Raw genomic sequence first — 13893 nt, 5'->3', positions numbered from 1 at the left:
GTACGTACTTTGTGGGTTGTTAAAGGTATTTCTGTTATTCCAGATACACATCTCCAGATTTTCTCTATGTTCGTTCTTGGTTGCCGTGTATATTTTTTGCTGGAGGCATTACAATGGGAAACATTGGTCGACAACTGGCAATGGTAAGCTCACTGTGCTCATTTAGTCACTTTTCTGTTACTGAGAGGTACCGGCAAGTTTTCTCCAGTCGGCAGTGGCATAAATCATTTGGAAGAATTTAATCACAAGTGTATTAAAAGTGGAAGGAACCACTGGATAGAAAAGCTAAAATGTGTTACAGACAGGGTGATATGATTTATTGTCCCATTTTTATTAATTAATTAATTTCACTAATCTGTATATTTCTACTCCATGAAAAAGGGACAGTTTAGTTTTAAAAGTGAGAAGAGGCGCTCCCAGTAGCTATGTTGCTATGATAGATAGAAATTAGGATGAGCTCCAGCAAATCAAGATGTTCGATCAGTTAGTAAGAAGGTAAAGGACCTGGTTGATGAGCCCGGTCGTAGATAGCAAGGGTCAGGGGGCGGCATTCGGATGTGCTGTCACTTTACCAGTGCAGCCGGCTGGGAGAACTGACTGGGTCACATTGCTGTCTGTTTATAATCTGGCCACCCAGTTAGCCTGAGTTCATTGGTGTACCTTATTTTGAATTATGGGTGTACATTTTTATAGCTGCACTTTAAAAATAGTTTAGATCAGGAGCTTTTACTAACATAATAGATTTTTTTCCTTTAAATTTCAAAGTTATTTGAAAAGATGTTATCTGAGTTCATGATATCAGTCCTGTCCTTAAGATCATGAGCGTTCCTTTGCTGATTTGCCTCAGCAAGCACTCAAAGGAATTTGTTTTGCTCCCTTTGATATTCTGGGATGGATCCGAATCATTTACTGTTCTCGTGTGCTTGTAATGTGGAAACCTCGCTTTCTCCTGCTTTTGGCTATGCCTCGTTCAGTTTTAGAATGTGAACTTTCTTTTACCCAATCACACTTGTCATTTAATCCTAATAGTTGTGTAACTCTCAGAATCTTTGAGGAATAAAGTGAGCATATATTAATAAACTGTTAAGTTTTAGACCTTTTTTAAATTTACATGAAAATTGCTATTCAGAATAAACGTTAACCTGTTAACCTTTTAATTTTTACAGTATGAATGTAAAGTTATTGCAGAAAAATCTCATCAAGAATGAAGAAAGCAAAAATATATCTTTTGTACAGAAAAATAAGATGGAAAGAGCATGTAAATGATAGATACACTAACAAAACTTCGGACTATAAAATTGCCAGGATGCAGTTTTTCCCTTGATCGGTGTATATATAGAGACAGACATATACGTATATATACACACACACATATTACTGCAATCTGTGATTGCTTCATCTGTAAATCAAGTACAAACCTTTATGTATTTGACTTAAATAACTGTAAAATATATATGCACTACATTAAAAAAAAACATGTTGATTCATAGATGAAATTTTTAAATTAATTTTTTAAACATACCATATACTGTATCACAATGTTGATGTGCCAAAATATTCTCTTGTCATCCTGCAGAGTCTAAGAATGCTTTGAACAATTTATAAACTTAGTGAAATAAAATATGAGGAAAGCCCCCCCCCCCCCAATCAAATGGAAAGCTGGCATATTCTCTTTTGCTTACTGTTGTGCCTTTTTGTTTTTCCAATTACAGCAGTGTGAGTCAGGGTGCCCTAATGTGTGGTTAGTTTCTATTTTAATGTTGTCTCGGAGAGCTTTGGTGTTTTACTATATGATGAAAAAGAACTTCCATAGAACATTTTCAAACCTGTGTCACTGGAAAGAGTCCAAAGAGTAATTTTTTATTTTAACTTATTTTCCTGGAGGTGAAAGTGACGAGCAGGAGAGTTTATCAGCATTAAATTGTTTTGAGTCTAAATCTGGAAGAATACATACAATTAAAAGTAAGGGCCATTAAAAATTTTATCTAGAATGAATATGTTTTAGAAATACATAATGACCTTCTGCAGTGCCACAAAGTGTTCAGTGATATTAACTGTCATTTGTAATACAGTGTTCCACTGCTTTTGCACATGGAACACATAAGGAACCCCAAACAGGTCATCACGAAGTTTCTGATTTTCTTGGGTCCTATAATCTATTGGGTTCTGTAAAGTAAACCGCTTTAGCGTGGCTTTGTTATATGACTGATGTCAGTGGGTTGCCGTCTGGGGAATGGATGGGCTTATAATTTCTTACATATTCACATGCCCATTTGTGCATAGTTCTGGAGTTAATTGTTTAAGAATATATTGGTATATTGTGCATGTTAAAGACCTTGATAACAGTTTTATACATATCTAGAGCCAACAACTAGAGCCATTAAAGTATGATTTAAACATATTCTTCGTTAACTTCCCCCCGTTGAAATTGATGGCAATTGTCTGATACACAAGGGTGGAATCTCTGCTCCTCTGGAGATGTGTGTTTGTGTGAGTGTGTGTGTGTGTGTGGGATTGAGTGAGAGGGAGGACGGATGTACGTGTGTATGTATGTGCATGTGCTCACGCTCTCTATGTCAACTAGATATTTTTCAATTTTTGATTTGCAAACCATTGCTGTCTGACTGAGATCTTGTATGCCAGACTTTAATCTGCTCCTATATTTTAAGGCTGAAAGTGTGGACATCCTAAAAGGATTTCAAACTAAATATATGTACACAATCTTAACTGTAGTGGTGGTAAACATACTACTATAATTTATTATTCTATCTTCCAGATAATGTTATTCATTTAGAACAAATAAGGTATATTTTTAGAATCAACTTTGTAAGCGCTATAAATCTTTAATAAATTATAAGGCCTCTGATGTGTTTACTTTGAAAATTGCTGTTTAAAGCAAGAAGTATTAAATGTATAATTATCATCTTGGTTAAGAGTTTTTTTTTCTTCTTTATGGTTAATCTTAGAATTGTATTACTGAGGATTAATTTAATAAAATTAACATGTATGGTTAAATTTATTAAGAAATAATGAAGGAAACTAAGTTTAGTATTAAAGGAATTGAATGATTGTCATTTTGGAGTTCTTACATTATTTTCATATCACCCAAAGAAAATAAGATATTTATGACAAAATTGTTTTGATATTTTGATAAGTATATAAATATATTACATCTTTTTTTTTTTTTTGCAAAGAAAGAAAGTGGTAAACATCTTTTAACACTGATATTGGCAGTGCTTCCTTGCTTTGATTATTTAAAGTTTTAAAAATTGGATAGTTGAAAACTGAAACTTAAATTCCATGAAAGGACAAGCAAATAATTAAACTAGCAAGAATCCTGCTGGTACTCTTGTTATAAACTTCATTTGTTTTCATCGAGCTGCTTTGCCTTCATTAAGGTCCTTGGAACCTCTCAGTGTGCCTGTATCTCACACATCCCTTTTCTAGGTGGAATCCAGACTTAGTATCATTAAATACTTCCCTAATCTTTTGGCTCACTTACCTGCGTACTGGCATCTTTTCTTTTTAAGGTTAATTCTACCAGTGATGATCTGTGAATAGTAGTAGAGTCTTGTCTTTGTGTGTCTGCACACGTCTCTTTCATTCTTAAAGAACAGTTTAGCAGGCCACAGAATTCTAGGCTCACATTTTCCCATCACTTTGAAGATTTTTTACTTCTTGTCTTCTGTCATCTGATGTTGCAGATGACAAGTCTGCTGTTGGTGTAATTTTCTTTCCTTGGTAGACAGTCTGCGTTTTCTCTCCAGGAGCTTTTTCGTAATTTTTTCTTGATCCTCAAGGTTATTCAGTTTCACATTCACTTGGTTAGTTTTAAGATGTGTTTTTATTTTTCTTGCTTAGTATTCAATACACACTTTTGGTCTGTGGGTTCGTGTCTTCAGTTCTGCAAAATTTTAAAACGTGGCAGTGTATTGGGAGAGTTATATGGAGTCTTGCAAAAATATGCTGATGTCTGGATCCCAATCCCAGAGACTCTAATATAATTGACCTAAAGTGTGCTCTGAGCATTAGGAGTTTAATAAGTTCCCCAGGTGATTCTAATGTACAGCCCAGGTTGCCTCTCACAAGTGTAGGTACACGTAATTTATAGTGGAGGGTCCAGGTGAGAGATGTAGTGACTTTGGAAATGAAGAGTGAGGGACACATGACCTGGGTCCCTGGTGACCTGGGTGTGAAGGCTAAGTAAAAGGAAGTGTCAAAGGTGACTTAACATTTTTCTTCCTTGGAAAACTTTTAAGTGGATGGCATTTCCATAAACCAAAAGAGAAATGCAGAGAAGTAGGTGAATAGAAAAAGAATTTGGTTTGATATGTTGAGTTTGAAGGGGGTGAAGATGAATCATAAGCAGCTGGACATTTAAGCCTGGGTTATTAGGTGTAAATGAGGGCGTCACCCGCATACGACAGTGATAAATGCAGCCGTGGGAGTGGATGAGATCACCTCGTGAGCATGTTATAGTGAAAAGGCAGAGGTCTGAGGCATACTGGTATGTTGGCAGAGAAGCTGGTGGAGATAAAGGAGGTGTGGCCAGAAGTAGGAGGAAAAACAGAAGAGTAATGTGGACAAAGCCAAAACAGGAGGGAGTTTCAGGCAGAGGGTAACTGGGAGTATGAAGCACAGTTGGAAGGAATAATTGGCCTTAGAAATAAAGGGGATGATACCTGATTTTTGTATGTGGAATAATGTTTTTTCTAACCTATTTTATCTTAACATTTAAAATATATCACTGTATATTAATAGCTCAAAGCTTTTTTTTTTTTTTTTGAGTGAAAGTATATATTCAGGGAGATACAGGCCATCTCAAAAGGCAAGAGAGAGACAAGAGAGACAGAGACACAGAGAGAGGGATGGCTCATAAAATACATTTGAAGAAAGCTTGATCATATACTAAGTCATGTATTGTGAGCCAGGGGAACTGGGGGCAGCTAGAGAACTTTGATGAAAGAATGGAGATTTGGACAGTATCTATAAAGAATGGACTGGGGAACTGACTAGGGGCAAAGAGAGGATTTTGAGACAGCTTTGAGGCCACCAAGGACCCAGGTGAGGCTAGAGCTGGGCATTTGCAGTGGAGCCAGGTGATGTGGTTGCGCCATGCCTAAGAGGCTCAGTAGCCCAGGTTAGGCCAACTGTGACGGAGTAGATTGTCTAGTGGGGAGTTCATTGGTTGACATGGCACAAGGAATTGTGAAAAATTAATGGAGGCTCCTAACTCAAGAGCAAGAGATTTATCCCAGGATCTAGGCAAATGGGGGAAGGAGGTTGAGTCAGCAGTGCTAACATGACGGCGTGGGAGGACAGTGAGGGGTGAAGGGACAGTAGTTCTAAGGAGGCCAAAGACCCTGTTTGATGGGAAGGGTGATCGGTTTGGGGTTTGTAGTCAGGGATTTAGTGGCACGTTTCCACATCTTGAGGTCCAGGGTGTGAGCTGAACAACTGTGTTTCTGTAGCTCACATAAGTGGGTGGAAATCCAAGGCTGGGTGACCAGCTGTTAGTACCGGTACCAGTGGTCCTGGGATGATCCCAATGGTCGGGTGAAAGGAAGATCTCTGTTGTCCTCATGACCATTTGAGTGAAACACTTACCAGATGCCTTTGATTGTATTGGAATTTTAATTAGAGTCCCTTCTCCCCTTTTATATGCTTATTTTTACTTGTTTCATTGTCCTGGGTGTTTTAAAAACTCACTGCACAATCTTTGGGAGTAGGTCTTCTCTCATCATGTTCAATCGGAGACATCATCTCTTTAATTCTGGGCAATTTTTTCCCCTGTCTTTGCTGTTATTATTCCTTTGTTCAACTTCTCTGTTCTTTTCTTCTAAAACTCCTCTTTTCAGATCTCTGACCTTTTGTTCCTGTTTTCTGTATATCCCTTAGCTTTTCTCTGTTGTGCTACACTCTAGAAGAATTACTTAACTGGATCTTCCAGCTCAATGAGTTGTGCTTCAACTGACCCATTTAGCTGTCAGCCCATCAGTTGACTTTTTAATTTGTGATCACAATTTTCATTTCCAAGATCCCTTATTTTGTGTGTGAGTATGTGCGGAAGTGCGTTGTCATCCTTGTGTTTTCTGAGGCTATTAATGAATCTTCTGAAGTTCTAAGCTCTTCTAAAGAGCCGTTGCAGGGAAGAGCAGGATGAGCCGGCACCAGCCTGCCTGGGTGTGAGCAGAGCGCTCCCCGGTTGGCCTTGGGCACGTTGCTAAGCCTCTCTGAACTTAGTGCTCACACCGCTTGCATCTTGTCGCTGCCCGGTCCAGGGTGATGAGTGGAAGTGTGGAGGGACTGGCCAGTTGGCTGCTTAAGCAGGAGCCTGCTCTAACCCAGGAGATTTGTTGCCCTTTGGTATTACTGGCTCCAAGCATTAGCCACCTCTGAGCTTTGAATGTCCCTGGTGTCATTTTTAGGAGGTCTTAGGAGTCTGAGCTTTGGATTCTCTCCACCTATCCGCTCTCCATCACTTTCTTGCTTTCAGGGATTCCTTGTAGCGGCTGGTCCGTGGAGGATGCTTCTCCTTATCCAGCAGTATAGTTACGGGTTCCTTTTCTTTTAAAAAAATCTTCTGTTGTTACTTCTGTGGATTCAGGATAGGAGGGAGAAGCTACAGCCTGACTGGTCTGCCGCCCTGATTCAGTCTTCCTCACCACTTTTTTAGACCATAAAATCTTGCCATCTGCCTGATCGTTTGTCTCTCCATTTCAAAAACTCAATTTAGTTGGGAACTGAGATAAATAGGTTAAGTCAGTGGTTTCTTACTTGGTTTCAATAAAAATTGGGGTATGGAGTTTTTTTTCTCCCCTTTCGAAAAACATGTCGTTCACTGAGATCACTGTGCCAGGAAGTGCAAGCAGAGTGGTATCTGTTCCTCTTTACCGCCTTTCTTTTTATCTCTGATGAACTCGGTGAAACCTGTCATCTCTCTTTGTGATTTACAAGACAGACTTTCCCAGGGTATGTCAGCTGTTCTGGAGACAATGTTGTTAAGGATCAGATTTGGCAGATCAGATAGATAATGATGTGCTGGGAAAGCCTGGGCTATTGATGGGCCTCGTGTCAAAACTGATTGCCACGTACAGGCCATTTTTCCCTTTCACCATTGCCCTGGTCGCAGTCTTTTATGAGGATTTTCATGAATGAGGGGCAGTTTTGATTCTAAATTGAAATGTGTGCTGGTGTGAGCACATTCTTCTGTCCCACTTTGTCACGGCAGGGTTTGTAACTGCTAATTGTTCTGTGGCACCCGCAAAGGAGGGCTTGAAAAGTCATGAGCAGTTAGGAAATTATTTCCGTGTAATATTTTTTTGTCTTCCTGTTCTGAAACTAATAAATTCACTTAGTACTAGTGTGTTTCCATGAGTCCCATTCATAAGATTGGTCTCTCTTTTAGAAACATGTTTTAAGGAAACTGGTACCAAATGGGATCATGGACCAATTCACTGTGATGAACAATCGAGCAGAGAAGAGAGAGAACCCAAGCGCTGAATCTGTTTGCTTTAAGAAGGAAAGTTCTAAAATGCATTCCCTGGGAATTTCTGCCATTGACTGAAACTCATTTCTATGTCCTTTATAGTCATCACATGTCACTCCTAGATCTTCTGGGTTAATGTCTGCTCAACCAAGGTCTGATGGTGGCAGTTCTGTTGTGAAATAATTCTTTCTGCTTTGACGAAAGCTTGAGATTTTGCAGCAGGACATTACAGGAAGACAGAGTGCTGCACCATCATCTTAGCATCAGCTGCCGTGCATGGTCTCCACACACTTGGCTTGGGAAACCTGCATGCAGACTGACACGTGGAAGATGGGGTTTTAAGGTGTTTGTCAAGACCAATCTCTGGATTTTCTATGCTACAGACTCGTGTGGGTCAATATCATGCCTGTCTGAGAGAGACAAGGGGGTCAGTATGTGTTGAAGCCCATCTTTCCAAAATGCATGTAAAATTCCTAACAGAGTCAGATTCAACTTTTTTTCCCCTAGGAAAAATAAATTAGTGATCGTTAAATCTTTGTTAGGATTAGTTCTGGTCTCATGGCACCAACTGACTGCAAGGGGGCCAGGATGCCATCCCTCCCCTCATGGACGGGAGAACCAGTATGGGTGGGTGATCACTGGTAACGTCCAGCACAGTTGGTTTAAAGCATTTTGTGGCTCTGTCTTCCCATGGGAATATATTCTTTCCTAAGCAATTCAGAGTGAACACAAAAGAAAATGAAAAAAAACTTGGTGGTAAAATTAAAATTACAGTCTTTAAAATACATAAAGTATAAACATTGTATCCAAGTCCTGGAAAGGTGGGAGAGAAGGAAGGAGTTCACGTTTGTCTTTTCCAATCACCTAAAGAAGAAGTGAGCGGGAGGGAATGAATCAGGCATTGCCTTGGTGCTTCCTAGGAACGTCCCTACACCGCCCTGCAGGTAGGACGATCCTTTTATAGCTGCCAACGTCCAGGTTTTTCTAAGTGGCAGAACAGGGTTTCAAACTCTGATCTCCCTTTGCGCCAACAGCCAAGGCTTCTCACCACCACCACCACCACCACCACACTGTACTGTCCCTGCAAGTCCCTGCAAATCGTTTTGCATGTGCATTTCCAGCAGATTCTCCAGACCATCACTGAGAGTAGGGGACGCTGGGCACTGAGGCATTGCCCACGTGAATGTGACCTTGACTTCCTAGACATAGGTTGAATATGTTACTGCACTCTGGGATCTGGGCTCTTTAGGAAGTTGACACAAGCATTCTTAGAACGTCTGATGACTTCAGCCCTCAGTGAATCCCACGACTCAGACCGCAAGCCCCTCTCGATAGCAGGTGTCCCACCTCAGCTTCCACAGACACAGTCCCATGTGGAAGTGTGACTGCATATAAAGGAGATACAATTTTTTTTTTAACAGGTTTTGACTTCTGACCTTTTAAAAAGCTCAGTCTGAGAGAAGTGTGTGTGAGTGATGGTGCTGGGTGGTCTGGTTTTTGATGTGCCCTGTAACAGCTAAGCACTGGCCTTGTGGGATCCACGCACATGGCTTGTGTAGACGGCAAGTTCTGTTGGAGTCTAAGAACAGGATGTGAAGTCAGTGGCCAGGAAAGGCCTCTGGAAGGTGGGGGGCACCAGTACGGATGGGGTTTGAAGGGAGGGTCAGATCAGATTGGGGCGGGGGGAGAAGCATTCCTCTTTTCTGGAGAATCCAAAATCCAGTCTGAATGTACTGAAGATTGCAGGTAGAGGAAGTGGCAGGACTTCAAGTTCTGATTAAGCCTGGACTTAAAACAAGGCTTTAGTTCACTCTGGGGATTTATTTATTTATTTTTGTTTTGTTTTTGGTGGGGGGAGGGGGGAGGTAATTAGATTTATTTATTCATTTTTCTAATGGAGGTCCTGGGAATTGCACCCCGGACCACATGCATGCAAGGCATGCGCTTTACTACTGAGCTACACCCTCCCTCCGCTTTGGGGATTTAAATGACTCCCAAATAGCCTACAAGCAGGGCATCTCTGCTTAGGCAGCGTCCCCAGCTGCCCATGGCCGTGACTCTTAGGAGCCTTCCAAGTTGAGACTGCGCCGTCTGGCACAGCTCAGAGAGTTCCCATTTTTATCAGACTTCTACAGAAAAAGAAGGTTCTATGGCTGATCAAGGTGTGATCCTGAAGTTTGACAGAGTCAGGAAAAGTCAGCCTTGGGGATCAGACAAATTCAGGCTTGACTGGAGGGGTTATTTTCTGACTGGGACCCTGGGCAAGTCCTCCAGGCCTTCGAAACTTCAGCTTTTCATCTATAAAATGGAGATAAACGACCTTCCCTTGAGGGCTGTTAACATTAAATGCAAAAATAAGTAAACAGGCGTCCAATTATGTATTATTCCCTTTCCTTTCCCTTCTGTCTACTCCCTTCAAAGTCTGGGTGCTGATCCAGCATGTTAACATCAGAATAACCTCGCTAATGTTTCCATGAGAATGGAAGGAAGCAGCATGTGGGAATCCACGACTCCAATGACCGCCTTCCACAGCTCCCCTCTCCAGGTTAGTCAACAGGGAACAGGTTCCTGAGGAGGCAGCACAGAAAACTGGATGGTTGGCACATTGACTAATTATTCGGCTGGAGGTTTGGCCAGGTGAGTCTAGGATGTCATCTGGGGAGGGGAGCTGAGGTGCGGCGCCACAGGATGGCATGAGGACACCAGAGGGAAGGAAGGATGTGGGAAACAGGAGATGATAGGTTTTGTCAGCATCTTACTTTTGCCGAGGGATGATGGCTGTGTCCTCACACTTTACAGTGTCACCACTGTGAGAGCGCAGTTTCCCGGAGAGGGAGTTACATTTTAATTAGCCATCCAGCACCTGATTTCAAACATATCAGTCCTTTTCTCCAGGTCTCATCGTCTCGGATTATTTTTGTCCATGACCGCCACGTGCCTACTCCTTTCGTGTGTATCAGAAGGGAACCACCAAGCAGCCTGAGAATCCTATTACCAGACCTCAGGATATTAAATGTCGAGTTCTCCCCCACGGTTACACAAGTGCTGAAAAAGTGGTTCCCTTTCAATGGTGTCTTGTCAAAACGCCAGGCACAGTTTGTTTTTGACATTTGCCGGTCCTGTTAAATAATAGTCTTGCTTCTGTCATAGCTAATGTTGACTTGAAGGCATTTGGAGGGCATTTCTCAACTCCAGCCTTAACGGTGAGACCTGGGTCTTGACAGATATTCCTCTTGCTTGCCCAAGGCAAATGCATGTAAGGGTTGCAACCTTTGCTTTTCTAAGCTCAAGAAAATCTCAAGATGGTCACGCACCACTTAAAACTTTAGATCTAATTGCACACACGCGTGTGCTCACAGCCGTGAAGACAGACGTGTGCAACGTACAAGTTGGAGTTTTTGAAGTGTTGCCATCCTGGGAATGACATTTGCATCAATTAAACAGTATCACGTTTTAAGCCCCCTGAAATCCTGGCTGTTCTGCCTTGGTAAACGTTTATCTGTTAGAATGTCACACTTAACTACAGATCTCTTTAAAATCAATAAGCAGTTTTATTGTTTCTGTATTTGCAAGGGAGCAAGCCCCAAGCACTGCCAAGCTAGCAGCAAACAACCACATGCCATCTGTCGGAGAGAACCCGGGCTCTTTTCACACACAGCTCTTTCTGCTGCTGCTACGTCCCTTTGAAATATAGTTTATCGGACTTTCCCCACTTTTGTGCGAAGGCATCTTTTGAATTTCCCTCTAGTGTCTTAAAGATGAATATGTAGAGATATCCTTCTAATGGGATGCCAAGTTCTGAAATGTTCACCATTTATGAGGTAAAAGAAGGGAGGGTAAGAAAAAAATTAGGCGGACCAAGTGGGAATGATACAGATTTACTGTATGATCCAGCAGTCCTGTATGATCCACTCCTGGGCATATATCCAGAAGGGACTCTAATTCAAAAAGATACATGCACCCCAATGTTCATAGCAACACTATTTACAATAGCTGAGACATGGAAACAAACTAAATGTCCATCAACAGATGACTGGATAAAGAAGATGTGGTATATTTGTACAATGGGATACTACTCAGCCATAAAAAAAGAATAAAATAATGCCATTTGCAGCAACATGGATGTCCCTCGAGAATGTCATTCTAAGTGAAGTAAGCCAGAAAGAGAAAGAAAAATACCATATGAGATCACTCATATGTGGAATCTAAAAAAAGAAAAAAGAAGACACTAATGAACTTATCTACAGAACAGAAACAGATTCACAGACATAGTAAACAATCTTATGATTACTAGGAGGAAGGGAGTGGGAAGGGAAAAATTTGGGAGTTTGAGATTTGCAAATATTAACTACTGTATATAAAATACATTAAAAAATTTCTTCTGTATAGTACAGAGAACTATATTCAGCATCTTGTAATAACCTTTAAATGAAAAAATATGAAAACGAATATATGTATGTATATGCATGACTGGGACATTGTGCTGTACACCAGAAACTGACACATTATAACTGACTATACTTCAATAAAAATATGAAAATTCTGTGGAATTGTGTATGAGTTGGCATCGTTTAGTATGTGAAGAGGCCAAGAAATGCACAGTTGGTTTAAAATAAATACCAAAGGAATGGTTAATTAGACAAGTCTGTTTTGCAGTTTCAGAAAATGGAAGCACACCAGCCCAGTCAGCAGGGTTTCCAATAAACAAGACATCCTGGGTTTGGAACTTTATGTTTGGGGTGGTAGGTTGTAAATCTAATGGATAAGTGTCCATCACGTCCTGCTACACCCTTTTCTTTCACTACACTTGTGTCACAAAATTCATCTTCAAATTTCGAGAAATCATTTTTAGAGATTTCCAAAATTACAAAATCTGAACCTATGAATTACTGTATTGTCATCTCACTCAACCCTTTCTTTCCCTCTTTCATTGTCTCCCGAGGCTGATTTTTTTGGGGAGACTAGTCTTAGATGACAACAGGTTTTCTTCTTCAGACAGGGATATGAGTTCATCGAAAATCAAGATGTAATTATCCCATGATGAATCGTGTACCTCACACAGCAACTTAACCAAATTCTAAGGTTCACAGAGAAGAATGGTAAGAGCAGCAAGAGATCCTAAACTTCATCGAGGGTGGTCCAATCTTGTCATTTTACAAGTGCGAAGGCAAAACTCACATTGGTTAAGTGCTTGTCCCTGGTCCCAGAGCCAATCAGTGGCAGCATGAGACATTTCAGTAGCTTTAACAGAGAATTAGCATTTCAATTCATGAAAAATCTAGATTTAATTGCGTAACACTGCGAGATCCATGGCGATGTTGACAACTGGTAGGAAGTGGACATTCATGAATTATGAATGTTTCTATTATGAAGGGCAATTATTTGTTACCTTAAGTAATAGCTGGTACATTGAATATCTATTATATGCTTTAGATGTAATAGATTTAATTACCCCATTAACGCTATGACATAAATGTTATTGTTTACAATATAATATGAAAAAACAAAGGCGTACAGAGATCGTACATAACCTGCCAACATCATGCAAGTAGACGCTATAGCTGAGGGTGAGCCCAGGCCCTCATTCTGCCCAGGCAGCATCGGTCCTGCCTGTGATGTCCACACTGGGAATATGTTGGTGGAACCTGGTTTATTTGAAATGTTAGATGTGAAACTTAAAACATATATGGGAAAGTCATACCCTTACCCTTCCTAAACAATTTTAAATTTCATTTGAAGCAATGAACAACTTCACTGGTACCATCTTGATTAAGAAATGGATTCTGAGCCCAAGATTGATTATTTTGTAATGAAATAAATTAGATGTCTTGAAAGAGGAGTTGTGGGGAAAGATGATTTGCACTATGACTTATTAAAATGATGAGATATTATTAAATCAAAGAATTGGATTAAATAGTCTCATAATGAAGAAATAGGATGTAAAGCACTTCTTACCAGCTATGTTTTCATTTGTGGCTTAAATATGAACCTCTAAGCCACTCTAGTGTCTTCAATTTTAAGATTAAAGTTGGCATATACTGAAAAAATTCAAAATGATGTTGGCATGTTCACAAAACGGTAACAATGAAATGGAAATTTTCTAAATTTTCATCGGAATTGCATGTAAAAAGAAAAATCACAGGCACTGTTTATGACGTTGGAAGTGATTTCTGTATGCTGTCTCTTCTGTTTGCACATTCACGACCTTAATGAAGACAGGACAGAAAAAATAGGATTAGGCTAATTGTCAGATCAAGGACTCTGCTTAATGAATATAAATGCAAGAGGTTAAGGGTTTCATCTCCCTCTGCCCTATCTTTAGCTCTGAAAAGGATCGTCCCACATACCACAGTGAACTCCACTCCTTCTGTAACACACGCTTCCTAACGAGGCCAACCAGGAAA

General features: G+C 40.4%; 1 protein-coding gene across 8 annotated transcripts in view; it reads left to right on the top strand.

The window, feature by feature from the left end:
* The window catches only part of INSIG2 (insulin induced gene 2), a 29429-nt gene extending 17397 nt beyond the window's left edge, over positions 1 to 12032 (top strand). For 4 of the 8 annotated variants that reach the window (XM_031451280.2, XM_031451283.2, XM_031451281.2 and 1 more), the window contains exons 5-6: positions 44 to 143; positions 7409 to 9900. In XM_031451280.2, coding sequence (XP_031307140.1) covers positions 44 to 143; positions 7409 to 7567 — 259 coding nt within the window. In that variant the 3' untranslated portion in view covers positions 7568 to 9900. The other 4 variants (XR_010380537.1, XR_010380536.1, XM_064484697.1 and 1 more) reach the window with 4 other exon arrangements.
* Positions 12033 to 13893: the final 1861 nt, after the last annotated feature.

The sequence above is a fragment of the Camelus dromedarius genome, chromosome 4, assembly GCF_036321535.1.
Source record: "Camelus dromedarius isolate mCamDro1 chromosome 4, mCamDro1.pat, whole genome shotgun sequence".
Lineage (NCBI taxonomy): Eukaryota > Metazoa > Chordata > Mammalia > Artiodactyla > Camelidae > Camelus > Camelus dromedarius.
The sequence above is the reverse complement of the archived record's forward strand: the minus strand, read 5'-3'. Positions and strand labels throughout refer to the sequence as shown.